The 22,031-nt window shown below is 45.0% G+C and overlaps 2 protein-coding genes across 6 annotated transcripts; one reads left to right on the top strand and one right to left on the bottom strand.

Moving 5' to 3' along the window:
• The first annotated feature begins 4,355 nt into the window (after positions 1-4,355).
• On the top strand, positions 4,356-12,170 carry gzf1 (GDNF-inducible zinc finger protein 1). Of its 2 annotated transcripts, XM_046292096.1 has the most exons (8): positions 4,356-4,527; positions 5,051-5,859; positions 5,975-6,240; positions 6,458-6,641; positions 6,880-7,144; positions 7,280-7,447; positions 7,664-7,821; positions 7,947-12,170. In XM_046292096.1, exons 2-8 carry the CDS (start codon positions 5,068-5,070, stop codon positions 8,727-8,729), a joined length of 2,616 nt encoding a protein of 871 aa, XP_046148052.1. In that variant the 5' UTR covers positions 4,356-4,527; positions 5,051-5,067; the 3' UTR covers positions 8,730-12,170. The 2 variants fall into 2 exon arrangements, with proteins under 2 accessions (XP_046148052.1, XP_046148053.1); XM_046292097.1 differs by lacking the exon at positions 4,356-4,527 and having other exon boundaries at positions 4,534-5,859.
• On the bottom strand, positions 12,164-20,254 carry LOC123991003 (beta-soluble NSF attachment protein). 4 transcript variants are annotated; one of them, XM_046292098.1, is made up of 10 exons: positions 20,043-20,254; positions 17,494-17,573; positions 16,787-16,903; positions 15,546-15,592; positions 14,974-15,051; positions 14,633-14,773; positions 14,351-14,455; positions 14,153-14,221; positions 13,882-13,932; positions 12,164-13,641 (listed from the first exon to the last, which is right to left on the bottom strand). In XM_046292098.1, the coding sequence occupies exons 1-10, from the start codon at positions 20,138-20,140 to the stop codon at positions 13,540-13,542; spliced, it is 888 nt and encodes a 295-aa protein (XP_046148054.1). In that variant the 5' UTR covers positions 20,141-20,254; the 3' UTR covers positions 12,164-13,539. The 4 variants fall into 4 exon arrangements, with proteins under 4 accessions (XP_046148054.1, XP_046148056.1, XP_046148057.1 ...); XM_046292100.1 differs by lacking the exon at positions 15,546-15,592 and having other exon boundaries at positions 20,043-20,105; XM_046292101.1 differs by lacking the exons at positions 15,546-15,592; positions 20,043-20,254 and adding an exon at positions 19,270-20,031.
• Between the last annotated feature and the right edge of the window lie 1,777 nt (positions 20,255-22,031).

Below are 22,031 nucleotides of genomic sequence, written 5' to 3'. Positions count from 1 at the left end.
TAATGTCCCCACTCCTGTGTCACTCTAGTAATGACCCCACTCCTGTGTCACTCTCCAAACCAACAGTATCTACACTCAGAGCTTGAACTAAATATAATGTCCAGTATATCACAGACATATTTTCCAACTTTTTTTTCTCATTTAATGCTGCATGTCAATTCTCTCCAAAACTCTTGAACGTGCCGTCCTTGGTCAGCTCTCCCGCTATCTCTCTCAGAATGACCTTCTTGATCCAAATCAGTCAGGTTTCAAGACTAGTCATTCAACTGAGACTGCTCTTCTCTGTATCACGGAGGCGCTCCGCACCGCTAAAGCTAACTCTCTCTCCTCTGCTCTCATCCTTCTAGACCTATCGGCTGCCTTCGATACTGTGAACCATCAGATACTCCTCTCCACCCTCTCCGAGTTGGGCATCTCCGGCGTGGCCCACGCTTGGATTGCGTCCTACCTGACAGGTCGCTCCTACCAGGTGGCGTGGCGAGAATCTGTCTCCTCACCATGCGCTCTCACCACTGGTGTCCCCCAGGGCTCTGTTCTAGGCCCTCTCCTATTCTCGCTATACACCAAGTCACTTGGCTCTGTCATAACCTCACATGGTCTCTCCTATCATTGCTATGCAGACGACACACAATTAATCTTCTCCTTTCCCCCTTCTGATGACCAGGTGGCGAATCGCATCTCTGCATGTCTGGCAGGCATATCAGTGTGGATGACGGATCACCACCTCAAGCTGAACTTCGGCAAGACGGAGCTGCTCTTCCTCCCGGGAAGGACTGCCCGTTCCATGATCTCGCCATCACGGTTGACAACTCCATTGTGTCCTCCTCCCAGAGCGCTAAGAACCTTGGCGTGATCCTGGACAACACCCTGTCGTTCTCAACTAACATCAAGGCGGTGGCCCGTTCCTGTAGGTTCATGCTCTACAACATCCGCAGAGTACGACCCTGCCTCACACAGGAAGCGGCACAGGTCCTAATCCAGGCACTTGTCATCTCCCGTCTGGATTACTGCAACTCGCTGTTGGCTGGGCTCCCTGCCTGTGCCATTAAACCCCTACAACTCATCCAGAACGCCGCAGCCCGTCTGGTGTTCAACCTTCCCAAGTTCTCTCACGTCACCCCGCTCCTCCGCTCTCTCCACTGGCTTCCAGTTGAAGCTCGCATCCGCTACAAGACCATGGTGCTTGCCTACGGAGCTGTGAGGGGAACGGCACCTCAGTACCTCCAGGCTCTGATCAGGCCCTACACCCAAATAAGGGCACTGCGTTCATCCACCTCTGGCCTGCTCGCCTCCCTACCACTGAGGAAGTACAGTTCCCGCTCAGCCCAGTCAAAACTGTTCGCTGCTCTGGCTCCCCAATGGTGGAACAAACTCCCTCACGACGCCAGGACAGCGGAGTCAATCACCACCTTCCGGAGACACCTGAAACCCCACCTCTTTAAGGAATACCTAGGATAGGATAAAATAATCCTTCTCACCCCCCCCCCCCTTAAAATATGTAGATGCACTATTGTAAAGTGGCTGTTCCACTGGATGTCATAAGGTGAATGCACCAATTTGTAAGTCGCTCTGGATAAGAGCGTCTGCTAAATGACTTAAATGTAATGTAATGTAATGTAATTGCTCCTGACTGCTTTGTATTTCTTGCAATAACCAAAAAGAGAAGAAGACAAATAGAAGGCACATTCTCCTACAGTCTAACATTGGGTTTATGCATCCTGATAAGTTGCAGCTATATTCTGGACAGCCTGTCTGTGGTTTGGAAACGAGCCACTGAGGAAAGAAGGGAAAAAGGGAACTAAGTAGTAAGAGCAGCTACCAGTGACAGGTCTGGATTGTGTGTGTGTGTGTGTGTGTGTGTGTGTGTGTGTGTGTGTGTGTGTGTGTGTGTGTGTGTGTGTGTGTGTGTGTGTGTGTGTGTGTGTGTGTGTGTGTGTGTGTGTGTGTGTGTGTGTGTGTGTGTGTGTGTGTGTGTGTGTGTGTGTGTGTGTGTGTGTGTGCGTGCGTGTGTGTACATGTATGTGTTTGTGTGTGTACATGTGTGTGTACATGTGTGTTTATGTGTGTCTCTGTGCATGTGGGTATGTGCGTGGCTGACCTGGAATGGCCTGTGTGCATCCTGGCAGTGTTAAGGCGTACCAGGGAGTTAGCACCTTAGCCTTGACAGAGCTACATAAACACACAGCTTAGAGTCCGTTTCTCACCTGGCTCCAGTTCCATTGCTTACATACTGTAATTATGGGCGGAGATTCATATTCATTGACAAAAACAACTATAAGCCTCTTCGACATCTCCACAAGGTTAACAAAGACCGACTATCCCAAGGACAGGACAGGGAGGCTTATATTAAGAACAACAACAGTGAATACAGCATTTATATGTCCACCATGTCCGCACTTGAGGAGTTACACAGAAAGACTATTTGCACAGAATCACTGCAGGCTATTCAAGAGCCTTCATGAATATGCTATTTCATAAAACATGTTTTTTACTGAGAACACTTTTTACTGAGAGTTACCACAGAATGAATGCTGAGTTGGACAGAGTCTGGTCGGTCTGGCATTAGCCCTGTGGTTGGTTGAATGGAGAGAGAGAGAGAGAGAGAGAGAGAGAGAGAGAGAGAGAGAGAGAGAGAGAGAGAGAGAGAGAGAGAGAGAGAGAGAGAGAGAGAGAGAGAGAGAGAAACAGAGAGAGGGAGAGAGGGGGAGAGGGGTAAAGAGAAACAGAGAGAGAGGAACAGAGAGAGAGGGGGGAGAGAAACAGAAAGAGAGAGAGGGGGAGAGAGAGAGAAAGGGGGAGAGGGAGAGAGAGAAAGGGGGAGAGAGAGAGAGGTTATTTTTTCACAGCCAGACCAGTAAGCCACAGCTCTATGTAATGGTCTGGTGTTACAGTCCGCCTTTCAGTTCATCCTCTGCTTAGATTATGACTCGTAGGCTAACAGGCAACTATGGAGAGGTCTTACTAGGACACGCTCTCTCCCCCACCACATCCAAATCCACATCAAAGTGTTTGCATGACTCCAGCTGACAAACCCTGACAGAATTCCCCTTTAGCCATTGAATATCAGAGTGTTTATGAGAATGTCCTCTAAAACCCCCATCAGAAAAGATGTATTTCCAGGATGTGGGGATTTGTTTTCTCCTCTCACACAGTCAATGTTTTGTCCCGTTGCTTGTGTACCGTTCAATGTAAGCAGTGGTATTTTGCTTGTCTGCCCTGAGGCAGGGAAAACATGTCCCAACGTGGGGGAGATTGTTTGCTGAGCTCATCACCTTTTACTAAGCATTTGCATCACGTAGGGCTCTGGTCAGAAAACAATAGAGCACTACGAATAGGGAATCATTTGAGATGCAGTCAGTGTGTGTGTGTGTGTGTGTGTGTGTGTGTGTGTGTGTGTGTGTGTGTGTGTGTGTGTGTGTGTGTGTGTGTGTGTGTGTGTGTGTGTGTGTGTGTGTGTGTGTGTGTGTGTGTGTGTGTGTGTGTGTGTGTGTGTGTGTGTGTGTGTGTGCGACTGTGCGCTGAGGCACGATAGACAGAAAGACGTGGTAGCTAGACTCCAGGCCAGAGCTGAAAACCACAGCCTCCTGTCCTCAGTAGAGCACTAGCAGGGTGACTCACCACTACCGGAAGAGGCTGAACGCTTGCAGAAGTCATTAAGGGAAATGTAAGGTATATGGATTTCCTCTGACAATAAAACTCCACTGGCAGCTGCACAGGCCCCCAGTGATTCCTCCTAAAGTATCTTAGCGTACAGCCTTGGAATGACGGTCTACAGTCTGGAAAACGTGGGGCTGATTTGTGTGTTGGATCGAGTTCAAGTGGAATCAACTCTGAAGGCTTCTGTTTTATTGCTCCTCTCAGCCAAAATGTCTAAATTTGACAAGAAGTTCAGAAATGCAAATACCAGGGATTCAATTACTGGTTGGGCGGGCTTTTGTTTCAGCCCAGCACTTACACCCCTGAAATAATCAAGACCCAGACAAAAGAGCATAAGTACAGTTTGCACTTATCTATTCTCTGCAGAGGCAAGACAGGGGCTTCTCATCGCACAATATTGAAATACAATGAAAGGGCACCACCATGTGGACACTGTGATTTACAAAATACATTATTAACCTATTATCTATGAATTTTTTAAAAATGGCAATGCAATTGATATGCGTCTGAAGATGTTATTTTCTTCTTCTACATAATGACATACATTTTAAAAAAAATACATTTGTAAAGGTACCGCGACACCATGAGCCGAATAGACTAATAATGAATTATTTCATTTTGATGTTATTAGTTACTTATAGAAATACGTTCGAATGATCCTAAGAACTGATCCAGAGTCGCTTTGTTCTGACGTTCCTTGTGAACATTTGAAACGGGTACTTAGAACGTATCCCAAATCATCCAAAGCGGACCGAATCTATCCAACATGGCCGAAGCGAAAACGGATCTCTCGATTTCGGGTGTAGATTTTACAGGAAATACTTTCGTCGTGCTGCATTTGTGAAGGGCTGCCATTTTACCGAGCTTACGGTAAGAAAGAGTTGGTTGTGATGCGTACACGTTCATTGCACATATTCCGCTGTAGCTTGCTGATCATAACCGAAACACTGCAAAAGAAAGTGTTTCGTGGAAAAACAACCATCAACTGTTTTTTCTGTCTTTTGACTAGCTAGTTTATTGCCGTGGCTCAGTCTAGTAAGCTTAACGTTAGCTTGATGCTAACTCGCTTGTGCGCTAACGTTACTCCGTTTTTGACGGCTGGCCAGTCGAAACATGAGCAGCTGATTGAGTCAAACTCGTTTTTGAGCTCGCCTAGCCAGCTGCTTTTTCCATCTAGCCAGCCACCTAACGTTAGCTATGTTAAGCTATCCCCAATCACAGGCCTTAACCATAACGTTATATAGCTAGCAAGCTAAGTGAATACATCTAGCTAGCTAACGTCACTGTAACATTATAAGTCCACATGGTAACAACAACAACAAAAGTTAACTTTAGCCAGGAATAAGATTGCTTTGCTACCGTTGATCTGTTTTTATAACATTTGTCTTATCAGCATCAACAGTATGAACCATGAGTGACCAAGTGGTCCAACTCTCCTCAGCCTTCCACCATGAGGACATGCTTCAGTCTCTGCACCAGCTCAGACTACATGGTCACCTGTGCGATGTCACAGTCCAGGTGGACTTCCAGGGTGAGCTGGAAGAGTTTGAGGCTCACCAGGCGGTCCTAGCTGCCTCCAGCGGCTACTTCAAGAACATCCTACTGGCACCGGACCCACCCAAGAAACTATTCTTGGGGAACGTTCGAACCACTGATTTCACCAGGTTCTTGGAATATGTATACACTGGCAAACTGGAGGTGGATAAAGAGTTTGCTAAAGACAAGATTGGTGTAATACATGAAGTGGCAACACTGTTGGAGTGTAAGAGCCTAGTCCAGGCCTGCAGCTCGGTTCTCTATGAAGGCAGCTTGAGTCTGCATAGGGTTGAGGCATCCATGTCACAAGACATGGAAGCTGATTTGTATGATGTAGGAGAGGAGGATGGGGCGCTGGCGGTCGGAGTCAACAAAGTTCCCAAAATAGCCTCTACCAAGAGGCTGACCCCTCCAACCAAACCAGAGAGAGGGGAGAAAAGGGCAAAGGTCGCGGTCACAGCCGAGGAGGAGAGGTCAGAAGTGAATAAAGACACTGAGGTCTCTGGGAGGAGGAGTAACAGGCTGGCAGGGCGCAGAGTCTTCATTGACATTCCTAAGAAGAAGTACGTGAGGAAGATGAAGGACGAGACCATGGCGCAGATGGAAGATCTGCCTGACAACAACACTCAGACAACCAGTCAGGAGGAGAACACTTACAACACACGGGTAGGTGCAATGTTGACATGCTTTGATTTGGCAGATGAGGCGTGTAGTAAAGCATTTAAAACATCTAGGCAAAAGTGCTGTCCAGTTGATCTTGACGATTATTGTTATTACACAGGAGGCAGAAGAGGCCCTTGCAGAGCCGCTGCCTGAAAAAGAGGGGGCGGGACTGGAGTCGACAGACTTTGATGATGAAGATGAGGTGGAAGAGGGAGATATACCAGAGGATTGTCCAGATGACTCCCTCTTCTTGCCCAGCAAGGAAGAGGAGGAGGGAGAGGAGCGTGCCACCAACAGATCATCCAGACGTATCGACACTCAATACAAGTGTGACAAATGTCAACGGACCTTCCACTATGAGAAGAGCTACCTGAAGCACATCAAGTAGGTGGAGTTAGATATTACACATTAGTTAGACATTCGTTGGATCATGAATGGGTGGGTTTGAAAATGAGAGAAGACAAATGTAGACCTACTCTGTACTGTACAATGTAAAGTGCTTTGAGCACTTGTAAAGGGGTTAGGAAACCTGAGCTCTCAACTATTGTCATTGTTGTTCTGATCAAGTCTCTAATAACTACATTGTTACCATGACCACCAGGACCAGCCACAGTGTGCAGGGGGAGGTGACGTACCGTTGTGACACCTGCCAGCAGACCTTTGCCAACCGCTGCAACCTGAAGATCCACCAGAGACACGTCCACAGTGACGAAAGGCTGTTCCCCTGTGACGTCTGCACCAAGACCTTCAAACGCAAGAAGGACGTGACGCGCCACCGACGACAGGTTGGGATGGGTCCGAGTCAGAGGACTTGGGACTGCTTTTGTAACACTTTTATGTAGGATTCTCTCGATTGACGCCCTGTTCCCCACGTAGGGCACAACTTTTGACCAGAGCCGTCGGTGGCTAAACCCATGTGGGTCTGGTCAAAGGGCAAAATGTGAAAATGGTATATCCTTTTCAATTTGCTGCGAGACTCATCATTAATTGAGACGATAGATATTGACTCTTTTCTACGTCTAGGTGCACGAGGGAGGCGGTGAGCGACACACCTGTCTTGTGTGTAACAAGGCGCTGAGCTCTAAGACAGCGTTGACACTACACGAGAGAACGCACACAGGAGACAAGCCCTACTCTTGCACTGACTGTGAAGCCAAGTTCTCCCAGAGCTCAGCCCTCAAGACACACCGCAGGACTCACACAGGAGAGAAGCCTTTCGCCTGTGACCAGTGTGATGCGAGGTTCACCCAGAACCACATGTTGTCCTATCACAAAAGGGCCCACACGGGTAAGACTTTCACTTCTTACACAGATGCACTGTACATTTTTTAAAGCTGCTAGGTTTGGCTTTTCCTGATTATTATACTGTTTCTTAGATCTACACAAACCAGTCTAAACCAATCTGTTTTGTTTGGCCTTCCAGGAGAGAAGCCTTTTATGTGTGAGAGCTGTGGGAAAAGCTTTGCCTCTAAAGAATACCTGAAACACCACTCCAGAATCCACACAGGCTCCAGGCCTTACAAGTGTGAACAATGTGGTCGGGCCTTCGCCCAGAGAAACTCCCTCCACCAGCATATGAAGATACACACAGGTAACCACTGCGTTATTACACCTAATGTAGCCATTTTATTTTCATGCTGACTGCATCGAATGTTACGGTTAGTCATCATCACAAGACACATTGCTACTACCGTCTAATAGTTCGATATCTTGCATTTTATAGTGAATTGTTACCCCTTGAAAATGTCTTCCTCTGCTGACCCTTGCCCTTTAACGCCTGTCTGACCTGTGTGTGTAACTGTCTCAGGTGAGCGTCCGTACCACTGTACAGATTGTGATAAGCAGTTCACCCAGCTGAATGCCCTCCAGAGGCACCAGAGGATTCATACAGGGGAGAAGCCCTACATGTGTGGCCTCTGCAACCGTACCTTCACGGACAAGTCCACCGTACGCAGGCACACCATGGTGCGTTACTACACTACTGCAACAACACTTGTTTCAATACTCAAATGTGTGCGATACGTCATGTTGGAGACATTGATATGTGCTGCAAACGCCTGTTATTTGAAGATGTGCACTTTATTCCACAGACTCACGACCAAAACACTCCATGGAAGAACTACCTGGTGGTCCTCAAGGACAACATGGAGAAAAAGACTAAGAAACCCAGAAGCCTTGGTAGAAAGGTTAAAATCGAGACTGTGGTTCGGGAGGTGGAAGGGGATAGTGGAGCTGGAGGTAGGCTCCAGGAGGGGACCATATTGGTTCCTGGTGAGCCCATCACCCTCTCAGCCAGCTGGGGCGACCCAGGGACCATCGCCCTGGTTAGCCACACCACCCTGGGTGGGTTCACGGTCATCCAGACAGAGATGCCGGCTGGGACCCAGCTACCCATAGTCACCACAGACTGCACCGGGGCCAGTGTCATCTCTCTGGATGGATCCACTGTCTCTGTCCCCTTTACTATCCCTGTCTCTATGTCCTCCATCTCTGTGTCCTCGTCCTCCTCTGGCGTCCTCCCTGTCCAGACTGTGTCTGTCTCTGTCCCAGTCACTGTTTCAGGGGCCATATTTGCCCCAGTTTCAGAGACCAGTCTTTCAACTTCATGTGTTCTGGAAACTGCGGTGTCGCAGACCATTTTGGCTCCAGATTTGGAAGCTGAGCCGTGTTCAGATACGACGGCCATTGTGGATCCCGAGGATGCAGTTTCAGAGTGTGCCCCTATCTCTGAGGAGTGTGTTACAGTGCAGACATCAGAACTGGAGACTGAGACACCGAGCGCTGCTGTCTCTAATGAGGAACAACACAGTGTACCAGAGGACATTGGTACTGTGGAAGACCTGGAGGTGTCCACTGAAGATACTGTGGTGTAGGTTGGCATGTATTTCAATGTACACTCCCTTCCGTATGCATTTGGGCACTGAAGATAATTCCTTTCATTTGGCTCTATACTCCAGCATTTTGGATTTTGAGATCAAATGTTTCATACGAGGCGACAACAGGACACTACCTTTTTTCCGCGTACAAATTGAAAGCACTGTATCAAAATCAAATCAAATGTATTGGTCACGTACACAGTTTACAGCTGGTATACAAGGTGCAGTGAAATGTTTTCCTTCGCTCCCTCAATGCAGTACATCAATCAACAATAACAGTGAAGAGTCAAGTAGAAAAGAACAAGTAGTAGAAGAGGCAATATGAGTAGTAATAATGGACTGTATTTACACTATTTACAAATATAAAGTGGGTTGTGGAATCAATAGTACTAGAACAGCAGCATTGAGTGTGTGAGCTCAGTGCTTGTGTGTGTGTGTTTATAGGTGTTTGTGTGTTTATGGGTGTTTGTGTTGAAGGGTTGAATATGTGTGTAGTGCAAATCATTTCTAAGGTGCCTAATGCAAATAGTCTCTACGGTGCAGATCTGTGCAGGGGGACCGCTAGGTTTGGATTTTTAGCAGTCTGATGGCCTGGTGGTAGTAGCTGTCTCTGAGCTTGTTCGTCTGAGACCCAATACTCGGATACTACTTGCCAGATGGTAACAGTGTACAGTCCATGACTCGGATGACTGGAGTCCTTAAAGATCTTTGGGGCCTTCCTAAGACACGGGCTGGTGTAGATGTACTGGAGGGCAAGGAGCTCGCCCTCAGTTCTTTAGGTCGTCCGCACCAACCGCGGTAGGGCCTTCCAGTTGAGGGCGGTGCGGTTGCCGTACCAGGCGGCGATGCAGCCGTTCAAGAGGCTCTCGATTGTTCAACTTCTTTCGGATCCTAGGGCCCGTGCTGAATGTCTTCAGGCGCCTGAGGTTTGAGAGACACTGCTGCTAAAACCACGACGGGGGTGTGATTGGATCATGTCCGGTTCTCTGTAATGTGCACGCTGAGGAACTTGAAGCTTTTTACCCTTCTCCACTGCAGCCCGGCCGATGACAATAGTGGCGTGCTCCTCTCCTTGTTTCCTGTAGTCCATAATCAGCTGCTTGGTTTTGCTGACTTTGAGGGAAAGGCTGTTTCCCTGGCACCACTGACTCTAGTCCCTCCCATTTGAAGAAGTCATAAGTATTTGGACACATTCACTTATAGTGTATTAAAGTTGTCAAAAGTGTAGTATTTGGTTTCATATTTGTAGCACGCAATGACTATGTTAAGTTTGTGACTACAAACTCATTGGATGCATTTGCAGTTTGTTTTGGGTTATGTTTTGACCAATGAACTGTATGGTGAATCATGTATTGTCATTTTGGAGTGACTTTTATTGTAAATAAGGATGTTTTTGAACATTTCTACATGAATGTGGATGCTACCATGATTATGGATCATTCATAAATGAATCGTGAATAATGATGAGTGAGAAAGTTAGAGGCACAAATATCATTCCCCCCCATGCTGAACTCCCATGTTAATGGTCAGGTTAGCATGTCCTGTAACCTTCTCACTACACATTATTCATTCATGATTTTTCTTAATCATGGCATTATCCGGATTAATTTTGAAGTGTTCTGAAACATCTTATCTACTCAGAAATACAATTACTCCATTCACCATTCAGTTCCTATCGGGAAAAACTTAACACAGAGTATTAAAATACCGTCAAATAAAAAGTGACATTCTGTACTGTTGCCCCCATATGAGACATTTGCTCTCATCCAAAAATGCTGGAGTATAGAGCCAAATTAAAATGTGTAGCTTCACTGTCCATATACATATGAAAGTGGCTATTTGTCTATTTATTGGGTCTGAATTCATATTTTATGTCTGTCCTCTACTCTGTTGACGAAACGTTATGGGGTTGCCTCTTTTAAATTTAGGCTGGGATTGAATCGGATTGTGGGTTCTAGGTATTGCGGATTTTAACCTCTCAAATATTGAGCAGTTCTGAACAGGTTCCAACTGATATTTTGGTGTACAACGCCAAATGTAAACGTCGTAGGGTTCAGTGCCTCGAAAGCTTTATCTGTCTGCACTCCGCTACCACTCTCAGCAGAACGGACCTGGAAGTGTCAGGTTTCAGACCGCACATTTGCATAGGGAGTAACGTGTCACACTTTCTGGCCTATCCAGACAAATAATCGATTTTCTCTCCCTCTGGGAGACAGAATATGAAAGGGGACAGTTTAGTGCACAGGTGTCAAACTCATTCCACAGAGGGCCGAGTGGCTGTGGGTTTTGCTCCTCCCTTGTACTTGATTGATAAATTAAGGGCCCTAAAACCTGCCGACACTAGGCCCATGGAATGAGTTTGACAACCCTCATCGAGTGCAAGGGTATTCAACTCTTAAAGGCTCTGATTGGTCAATCTGATGTCTGCAGTGGACGTACAGCGTTTACTGCGACGCGTCCTCCGCAGAGGTCAGAGCATTCACACTTCACGGAGCAGAGCTGTTGTCAAGGAAGTGGGTTTGTGTTTATACAGGACCTCCGGTCCCCCACCTACCATCAACTATTCATGTCGATGCGGATTTATACAGAGCTAGAAGGAGACCTTCATGTTGTTACATAATTTGGGAGGCACACGGCGATGCGGTATGGAGTTCGATTTGCTCTCCGAAAGCCTCCGGAGGCGCCGCATTTGCATCACATCCTCCGTACTACATTTCGGAAGCCTGGTGGTTTTCTGTTCTACCTGATAATGAATTGCATACACCTGGTGTCCTAGGTCTAAATCAGTCCAGGATTAGAGGGGGAATGATGAAAGACAACAGTGGAACTGGCTTTGAGGTCCAGAGTTGAGTGAGGGGTCTAGCGAGTCTAAATCGAATAGCTAAATGATCCTTGCTATTATAATTTTAAAACAATTACATATGTTAGCTTGGTAAGTTGTTTATTTGTTCCTATATTTAGAAAAAAAAACATGTCATTTTAAGCCCCGCTTTTGTTGAATAGGGAAAAAAATCCATGTATTTTCATAATATTTGTACTATGTATTTGAGCTTGCATCAAGTGAGTACACCTCAGCAATGTATAACAATTTTTACCAGAAAGGTGAGTTCCAGACCTAAAACTAAGCTATAAACAATATATGGTACGGTTGCAATCTTGTTTGGGTATAAATGTATCATTCAAGGCAATGATTCCGCTGAGATCCCATTCACGGTCGACGCGGCATGTGTTAGCTTACTTGGAAATAGCCTTGGTCGGGGAAAAAAAACTGCAAGGTCTATAACCCGCAATCAGAATCTCTGCCTAAGTATGCTTAATTCATGGTTTATTTTGTGCAATATGTTTTGACATTTACTCCTAACATGATCACTAATACAAATTAAAATATACATGCACATATAATTTAACTTTCGTATCAGTAGAGACCCACAGAATGATCAATGATTTTATTTAGTTAATTTTCAGACACAGACCAAATAAAAAGAAAAGAGCACCATTCCACTGAAAGAAGCTTGATACGCAGCTACGTTGTGGGGCACTCAGTAACAACCTTGCCGCAGTTCATCACTAGGAAATGTTGCGCAACACCATTACCTATACACACAAATAACTGCAGCTCTGCTAGTTGCCAGCTAGAGGATGCACTAGCAAATACCAACATGGTTACAACTTCACGACACATAGTACATCAACATGAGTGACAATGAAAGAACAAAGCTGGAGTTTAGAAGTGAAACTGCTCTTAGAAGAGGGCAAGGGATTTTCTTAGATTTGCGTTTAAAAAAATAATCATTTACAAGCACAATTAGGAAGTAGCCTCACATAGGCAGATTGTGTAGATAACCACATAGAGAATAAGAAATATGGAGAAAAAAAATACTAAGCAAAATGTACTTTCCTGCCATGTCTTGATTGTATTTGTATCAATTGTCCATTTCAAGAATAATATTTTTTAAATACGAAACAATTGTGTCATCTCTTACCTTTCTTTACAAGAACCATTTATGATATAAGTAATGGACATTTCCCTTGTAAGACTTTTCAGCTGGAAGCCAAGCAAACACAATATAAATATATATTTAAAATACTAATTCCTAGATGAAGTCACACCTGTTGAACCTAATAGAATCATAAATTACAACTGTACAAATCATGCAGTGTTTGTGCGCTCAATACTAACATCAGTGGTCAATGCCTTGGAATTAGAATGCCTCTCTGCCCTTCTCAGAAGTTCACTCACCACTAAACAGGAAATGTATCGGATCTATCCTCCAGAAAGAGGTTCGACTGGACCCACATCCTAACTAGAGTTTGGTGATAATAAGAGAGCACTGATAATAGAATTCAACAGAGTATACATAAGTCTTTATAAAGACCTACACCGGGGGTAGGCAGCTAGATTCAGATGCAGGATCATTTTTGTAGGAGCGGATGGTTTCGGGGCCAGAACATAATTCTAATCATTTATTTGTACACTGCAAATTTACCACAACGAAGCCCAAAAAGAGATTGTATTTGAAAATAAAATAATAATTTCACACTTACATTGATACACGATCGCATATCCCTTTTTTAATTTGTGGGAATACTTGTGAACAGATTTGCTAAATCAAACTTTTTTTTAGCTGACCAAAACCTCATCCCTCCCCAAAAGTCAGACCCCTGGACTAGACATTGCAGCGGATTTAACTAACTGGACATTCTGTATGTAAGAACCTGGACTGAGTCATTGCACAAAAACAATATGGGATGAGGGGTGGCATGCCATGTGTGCGCCCTGCGGTGCTGTGTTCCCCCTGTCGTGGTCTCACTTCAGGTCTCCCTCGTCCCCTTGGATGGTCTTCTTGATGCGCAGCAGCATGGTGGTCTGCCATTGGTCCAGACGAGAGATGGAGTCAAACTCTTTAATCTGAGGGAAGTCGAAAGGGAAGAAGATTCAATCTAAGCACCTGTTCAAATACTAAAAGGAATCCATGCTTTCTTTCCTTAAATAATTACTGATCTGCCATGACTGCATTTGTGAATGCCATGTACTGGATGGAGTCAAGGGCTTTCACCAATCCAATGATAGGCAACGACATCAGACCTCCATTTTTTCCAAAGGGAAAAAGCAGCCCGCCCTGTGAATCAATGAGCCATTTAGACTTACTGCTTCTGTGAAAGCTTCACAGTTCTGTTCCTCATGAGCATCCAGGAGTTTCTGTAAAACAGTGATTTACAGTAGCTTGTCAGATTGCTTCTGCAAAATGGCTGTCGTGCAGGTGCTACACAGTAGTAGTGGATGACATAACCACATCCCATCTAAGTGCTTTGAGATCTAGTGAACTTTGCACAATATAACTTTAATATATTACCATGATCAACACCATAAAGGGATACAATTAACAAATCGAAGGCTTTAGATGGGGTCAGTGAAATACCTTCAACAGCTTGCACTCTCTTGAGTCAGAGAAGGCTGGGAACATCTCTTCATATTTCTCGACAGCAAGCTGCAGAAAAAAAATAATTAAATGCAGTTCTCTTTCATACAAAGCACTAAGTCAGAGGACTGCTTCATTTTCAAATCAGAAGGGCACTGAACCCCTTATGGTCTAGGTGACATGACGCTGCAGACTGACTTTGGCGTTAAGTTCATCCACGATGAAGTGACACAGAGAGGCTTTGAAGAAGTACTCTTTGGCGCTGTATTTCAGCAGGGGGTTATCCATGGTGCTGGATCCAACCTGGTAACACACACACACGAACACGGTCAATTCACTGGGTTCATCAATTTCATTGGGAAATCATTGATATACAAATCAGTTTCTGTTCAGACACACGTGTACCCACAAGCATGCCGAGGTGACACACACACAGCATGCCGAGGTGACACACAGCATGCCGAGGTGACACACACACACCTGTTCGTAGATCTCGATGGCCTTTGCGTACTGTTCCAACTGAGCGGCGTAGGCCCCCACCTTCAGTAGACACTTATTTGCAGAACTGTTGGACTCCTCTCCTTTGTAGTAGTCTGCTGCCTGCTCATAGTGGGCGATGGCCTAGAGCAGGACCAGGGGGAAATGGGAACCAAAACACTGAGTCGAGGTCCAGAAAAGGCAAAATAATGGATTTTCCTTCTAATGTAAACCAATAAGGAAATGAGACTGCGAGAATTTGGTAAACTATTCCATGTCTTCAGACACCTTTACTAGTCCAATAATCATATACGACGACACGCACAAACATATTCAAAACGCACCTTCTCTATATCCACCAGTTCTGACTCGTAGATCTCTGCGATGGTGATGTGGTGTTTGGCTGCGATGGTGAACCTTCCCTGGACGAGCCAAACACAGGACAGGAATCAATACTGGGGCCGGGAGTTTTACCTTACTACGTGACCAGACCAGGAAATGCTCTGGACCCTGATCGTTACAAAGTGGCTTTAGAGAGAGAGGAGAGAAATCATTACTAAGAACTGGCTTTGCAGAGAAACCAAGTACTTTAAAATTTAGCCTTGCGTCACAATACAAACGTTGCAGTTGAAATGGCCTTCGTAAGCTACTCCACGCAATACAGCACTCTCTTTTGAAACAGAGAGGAGCATCTTCAAGGGGGCTGGGCTATACTATAGGGAGGGTGCCATTGAGAGAAGAGCATTGGAATGAAATAGAACAACCTGCATCATCAGAACAGTTTTACAACTACAGCCAAAAGGAATTCTGACAAGGAAAATAATCGGTCATTCATGAACACTGGTGATGACGAACCATGACAATGTATTATATGGTTCTGGCCATGCATGTCCTCGTCTGTGAGCGTCTGTCTTACCATGTCTGTGTATATATCAACAGCTGCGTTTAAGCACTTGATAGCCTCTATTGGCAGCATTAAAGGAAGAGGGGAGAGTTAAGAGTGACAGACAGTATTAGGGTAGGTTAGATGCATACATACGTCAAAAGGTAAACAATCCAAAAGGAGATTTCTGAAAATTGGAAAGTAGTGAAAGAAACAATGCATGCTCTTGATGACAATTATCTCGTGGATCAAGGTCTCGTGGATCAAGGTTGCATCACATTAAATCTTATTTTTCCTTGTGGCTGGCTGGGTATTTCATCTACAGTAGGTTATAATTCCATCACCACCACCACCGGTGGGTGGGTTTATTATTAAATCCACTCTCGACAACATGGCAGGCTAACCTCAATAATAACCATCCCAGGGATGGTACTCCAGCCCCAACTTTCTACAGTTTTAATCATACCAAAAGGTAAAGAGCCCACTGGAGTTACTCAATTCTACTCAGTAAATATTTATTGAACGGTACTCAAGGGCATTTCTTTTTGCAATATAGTCACAGTTTAATATAGTAAAGCAATAAGGCACGAGGGCATGTGATATATGGCCAATATACTACAGCTAAGGGCTGTTCTTAAGACACGACGCATTGAGGAGTGTATGGACACAGCCCTTAGCCGTGGTATATTGGCCATTTACCACAAATCCCTGAGGTGCCTTATAGCTATTATAAACTGGTTACCAACATAATTAGAGCAGTAAAAATGTAATGTTTTGTCATACCCATGGTATACGGTCTGATTTACCACGGCTGTCAGCAAATCAGTATTCAGGGCTTGAACCACCCAGTTTATGGTCATCAATACAGCATGGCTCGCTCACCTCTGACCCCAGAGCAGATGGTTGGCCCACATGACAGATGCCAACAGACAACCTATACAGGGGGGCCTGATTTCTGACACAGTACCCAGAAAGACTTGGACTTATCGTGTGTAACACTAAGAAATGACTGGGAATTCTAATTCATCATCACTCTTCCCAGTAGACTAGCTTCTCCGTAGAGCCCATTCCGCTCAAGTTACCTTTCTAGAGCCACAACTGTGGATCTGACTGACACATACCACAGACTTCTATTAGCCCTGGAAAATGTGCAGCAGTTTTTGCTACTTTCACAAGGGACTGAAATGTAGTAAACTAAGGCTAAAGTAGGCTGTTTGAGGTCAACTACTGTAGCCTAAAGGCCCAGTTTGGCTTTTTGGTGTGCGGTATCTCACCACTGGGGTCTGCCTTTTTGAAAGCGTTTCCTGCATCGATGAAGCTGGTGGCCGAGTCGTGTTTGTTCTGGAGCTGCATGTGGATCCGGGCCGCCTGGCAGAAGGCATTACCAGCAGCTGGAGACAAACAAACACAATTAACCTCAACATAAAGCAAATTCATTGCACATTGTTCCTCAAGGCCCTCCAAGAATAGTGCTGTGCAATTACAGAATTATAGATGGAATCACACAGCTAAAATGACTTCAAAACACAGTGACTAACATCCACACAGAGGAGTGGGCAGCACACACTGCCAGGTTTCATGCGTGTAGGCTACGCACCAGACACAACAGGACCCATGTCATCCAAAAGGTCGACTCAAATTTGTCAATAAGCACCTGGATAATGGTCAAGACTCCTGGAAGAATGTTCCATGGATAGATTCCGTTGATCTAATATTAGATTTCGGTTAAAGATCTGATAACATTCCATGTCCAAGATATGAAATAAATTCCAAACTCAGAAAGGGGGAAAATACTTTTTTCACAGCACTGTATAGTCAATACTTTCCATAATGACAGCATTTAACGCTTTAGTTTGAATTACTACCTTCGTCAGAGATGCACAGGCACACACACCTCAACACAATGTGCAACCACTAATGGGCTAATCGTTCAATCAAGGGCAACCATGTTTAGTGTGAAATAGAGCACACAGAAGTGTACCGTTCCAGTTCTTGGCCATCTTGAACATGTTGGCTGCTCTGCAGTACATTTCACAAGCCTCTTCAACTTTATGAGGTCCGCTGGAGAGAGAAGAGAACAAAATACATAGGTTTGAGTGGTAACCCTATGCCACGTAATCATACAGTTTCAGATCCGGGTGAAGTTGCCCATATAGGAAAAGACTACAACGCAGTGCTTTCATCAACCAAGCACTTTCATTATTGACCAAACCCCTTATGCTGAGAGAGAAGACATCAGTCAGCCGGCCATGTTGGATGGTGGTGCCGGTATTGATCTCTGTCTCTCTCTCCCTGACCCCATGGGAATTTCCTCCAACTCTTGACTAATGATGCTCTAGCTGTCCAATCAGTCACTAACCAGGTTTCCAACCAACCTTTTTATGCGCGTAAAGTACATGTCAGATATATTTTTTTTAAATAATAATAATTTGCGGCAGGCCTGATGGAAGCAGCAAATTTGTATGTAAACTTTCCGACAAAACAAAATACGCTAGACAAGGTGGATCTTTGTGTCGGTATAATGTATTATGCAAGAAATGTTGGTGGAAACCCCTTTATGTAGAAAAATGTATATAATAACCATCACAGGGGAAGCAAACTTGGGAGTCACGCAATGAAATATTGTGTGGTCCTCCCACTACGACTCGGGAAAGCATGCAGTTTATTAGGAGACAGATGAATATGAAATATGATGAACTTCACGGGGTGGTGAATGTGCACAGCGATGAGCTTAATTACCCTTTCCAATAAATATCGAGGGTCTTATTCTAGATGACGTCATGATCGATGCTTGGCTGCAGTTTGACAACTAAAAAAAATCTTGCTCTTGTCCATAATAACTCATGTAGTATCTCGTACGTCTGTAAGTTAACAATGAAGTAAGGTACCGCGGAAGTTTATGCAGAAGGGCTTTATAAACAAATAGAGTGTAATGCATCCCACCAGACTTCAAAGAGGGCCAGTCTACTTTCATATACAGAATGCAATGTGTACTGAACCTATCACTCGTAATAAAGCAAGTACTCATAAACTGCATCCCATGGCTTCAATACAGTGGCACCTGCATTCATATAGACAATATCGCCATAGTCTATAAAAATCGGTATGAATGTCGACTGCCATTTAATGAAAGGCTTTAGGCCTACCTCAATCTGATATGATCCTCATACAGCACGTTAATGGTTGTTCCCCGGTATAGTACAGTAGAAAGGATGTGCCCAAAGCCAGACACCCAGGTAGGCTTTTCTCGAACGATGGAGAGTTAGAAGTGTCAGATTTAGACCCCTCCATTGCTTTCACCTTAGTGGCCCTTTTGAGAGCAATTTCATTTCATTAAGAAGACTATTGGATGGCTGCCAGGAACTGAATGCAGTGAATCTTAGTGTGTGTACAGCAAATGCAACATAATTATTCTCTTCACTGATATGGTATGATTAGGGCCCCGTGTTTTGGGCAATCATGTCACATATGTAAGACAATGTCAAAGGAGACAGTTTGATGAAAAATGTCAATAAAGTTTCAAATCCAGGCATGTCACATGATTGTGCAAAAGACAGGACCCTAGGTAGGGTACAGACAGGTGACGATGGTTAGATACTACCGCACTGTTGGAGCCAGGAAGACAAGCATTTCGCTACACCCACAATAACATCTGCTAAATATGTGTATGTGATCAATGAAATTTGATAAGGCTGCCAAATAGACATCATCAAAAGGCTGGCGGGTTAGATACACCAGAGACTGGAACCGGACTGACCTGCATTGCAGTGGCCTTGGAACTGGCAGACACACCTACTCCTAGGCCCTACTATTGGAATAAATTACAGGCACATGCATTCATAAATACAGCACACAACAAAAGTGGCATATAGGATTACACTTCACAGAAATGGTTAAAGAAGTCGAGACCGAATTGGTGTGCTGTATCAGATGGGGCCCGATGGGTGATTAAGAATTTTTTTAAACGCAAAAGAATAATACAAACGTATGCATGGAGAGTAATCGCCTGCCTTTGGGATGTTACTTAGCCTTCATGGCACAGGCCCAAGAGTCGTGACCTGCTTCTAGGTTGTTTACATTCACTTGAAGGGAATAATGTAACTGGTTTGTGGCAGACAATAGTAAGTCACTTACTAAGTGTACGTGCACAAATCATTCAAAAAGGTGGTTAGTTAGATAATTAGCATCAGAGCCACTGCCCAAATGACAGATTGCCATTACCTGCATATTTCAAGGCTTAACGCTACTATAGTTGGTTAAACAGACTGTCTGCATAAGCATGCATGAAGATGTAGCTAGCAACTAGTTCGTTATTTTAATGACAAAATGTTTACTATGGCATGCTTAGAGGATGTCACATAACGACATATTGTAGAGCTAGCTACATACGATGGCATGGTGCCAATGATTCATCTCTAATGGTGAACAGCTCTGTGCTAATACCCAGACTGAGTTAGCATGCGGAGGTGATGATAAACTAGCTAACGAACGTTAGCTTTATTGACAACGTCGTTGCTGAAGCGCTCTTACCCAAACATGCCTCCCAAGAACGAGCCAGACGTTTTCACTTTCTTGTCGGCATCAGCCATCAGCTGAATCGCTTCCTTCTCTTTCCCAGAGTTGTCCATTCTCTGATTATAAACAGGGCAAATACTAACGGTGAGTGGTAGTTAGAAAAATAACAGCAGCATTCGCTTCTAGTAACGAAGGATTACAGTCGGTGGTTTTATTTAGCGTAGGCGTGCCTTTGCAGTAGCCAAGAGAATCATGGTACTTTGAGTTTCCGTCGAGGCACAAAAAACTTGACCTTGTATGCAGTTAAACTACAACTCCCATCTGAAAAACAAATACATTAAAGCCCCTGTTACGTAATATTTCACACGCTTTAGTTAGGTCATAAATTATACTCGTGCTTTGACACCTTTCTGATCTTAGAACAAAACAAATTCTGGGAAGCAAAATAGCTCCTATCGTGACAATGAGAAATTAACTAATACATTTTGAGTCTGTTTACGTCATTGAGCACCTGATGGCGCTTAACACATGGCTCAAACCCTGGACCACATACATACCACCCCAGTCAAGATGTGATGGGCATGCATAGAACTAAAGAGAAATACAGGCACCCCCTTCCATTCATGTTGACACAGCAACACAAAGAATTGCAGTCCACACTGCCCTTTCCCACATGGATAAGAGGAACACCATTGTGAGATTGCTGTTCATTGACTACCACTCAGTGTTCAACACCATAGTGCCCGCCAAGCTCAGGACCCTGGGACTGAACACCTCCCTCTGCAACTGGATCCTGGACTTCCTGATGGGCCGGCCACCAGGTGGTGAGTGTAGGCACCCACACATCGGCCAAGCTGACCATCAACACAGGGACCCCTCAGGGGTGCGTGCTTAGTCCCCTCCCGTACTCCCTGTTCACCCATGACTGCGTGGCTGCGGACGACACCAACACAATCACTAAGTTTGCTGACGAGCATGACGGTGGGTAGGCCTGATGACCGACAACGACGAGACCGCCCTTAGGGAGGAAAAGGGGGGTACCTAGTTGTACAACTGAATGCCTTCAACGGAAATGTGTCTTCCACATTTAACCCAATCCCTCTGAATCAGAGAGGTGCGAGGGGCTGCCTTAATCGACATCCATGTCTTCGGCGCCCTCGGAACAGTGTGTTAACTGCCTTGGTCAGTGGCAAAACAAAATATTTTTTACTTGTCAGCTCGGGATTCAAACCAGCAACCTTTTGGTGGGTCGAGAGCTTCCTCGGTGTCCACATCACTAAGAAATGAACATGATCCACATACACCACCACTGTCGTGAAGAAGGCACGACAATGTCGCTTCCCCCCTCAGGAGACTGAAAAGATTTGGCACAGGCCCTCAGATCCTCAAAAAGTTGCACCATTGAGAGCATCTTGACTGGCTGCATTACGTATGATCGCAAGGCACTTTATCTTTATTTATTCAGGTAGGCTAGTTGAGAACAAGTTTACATTTACAACTGCAACCTGGCCAAGATAAAGCAAAGCGGTTCGACACATACAACAACACTACCGCAAGTGTGTACGGCCCAGCACATCACTGGGGCCGAGCTCCCTGCCCGCCAAGACCTCTATACCAGGTGGTGTCAGGCCCTAAAAATGATCAAAGAATTCAGCCACCCAAGTCATAGACTTCCCTCTGCTCCTGTATGGCAAGCAGTACCAATAGACCAAGTCTGGAACCAACAGGACCCTGAACAGCTTCTACCCCCAAGCCATAAGACTACTAAATGGTTAACCAAATTGCTACCCGGACTATCTGCATAGACCCTCCTTTGCACAAACTCTTTTGACTCATCACATACGCTGCTGCTACTTATGGTCTATCCTGTTGCCTAATAACTTCATCCCTACCTACATGTCACAGGAGACTGCTGATGGGAGGATGGCTCATAATAATGGCTAGAATGGAATGAATGGTATCAAACACATGGCAACCATGTGTTTGATGCGTTCATTTAATTTC

This window comes from Oncorhynchus gorbuscha, linkage group LG12 (assembly GCF_021184085.1).
Source record: "Oncorhynchus gorbuscha isolate QuinsamMale2020 ecotype Even-year linkage group LG12, OgorEven_v1.0, whole genome shotgun sequence".
NCBI classification, from domain to species: domain Eukaryota; kingdom Metazoa; phylum Chordata; class Actinopteri; order Salmoniformes; family Salmonidae; genus Oncorhynchus; species Oncorhynchus gorbuscha.
Note: the sequence above shows the minus strand (reverse complement) of the source record. Positions and strands in the feature narration are given on the sequence as shown.

Excerpts from the sequence above, each read along its gene's own strand:
- LOC123991003 (XM_046292098.1), bottom strand. The coding sequence starts at position 20,140 with ATGGACAACTCTGGGAAAGAGAAGGAAGCGATTCAGCTGATGGCTGAT. Across the intron at positions 16,904-17,493 it reads GATGGCCAAGAACTGGAACG|CTGCTGGTAATGCCTTCTGC; the intron begins GTACACTTCTGT and ends GTTTGTCTCCAG. Across the intron at positions 13,933-14,152 it reads GAGAGTGCAAGCTGTTGAAG|AAACTCCTGGATGCTCATGA; the intron begins GTATTTCACTGA and ends ACTGTTTTACAG.
- gzf1 (XM_046292096.1), top strand. The coding sequence starts at position 5,068 with ATGAGTGACCAAGTGGTCCAACTCTCCTCAGCCTTCCACCATGAGGAC. Across the intron at positions 5,860-5,974 it reads AGAACACTTACAACACACGG|GAGGCAGAAGAGGCCCTTGC; the intron begins GTAGGTGCAATG and ends GTTATTACACAG. Across the intron at positions 6,642-6,879 it reads TGACGCGCCACCGACGACAG|GTGCACGAGGGAGGCGGTGA; the intron begins GTTGGGATGGGT and ends TTCTACGTCTAG.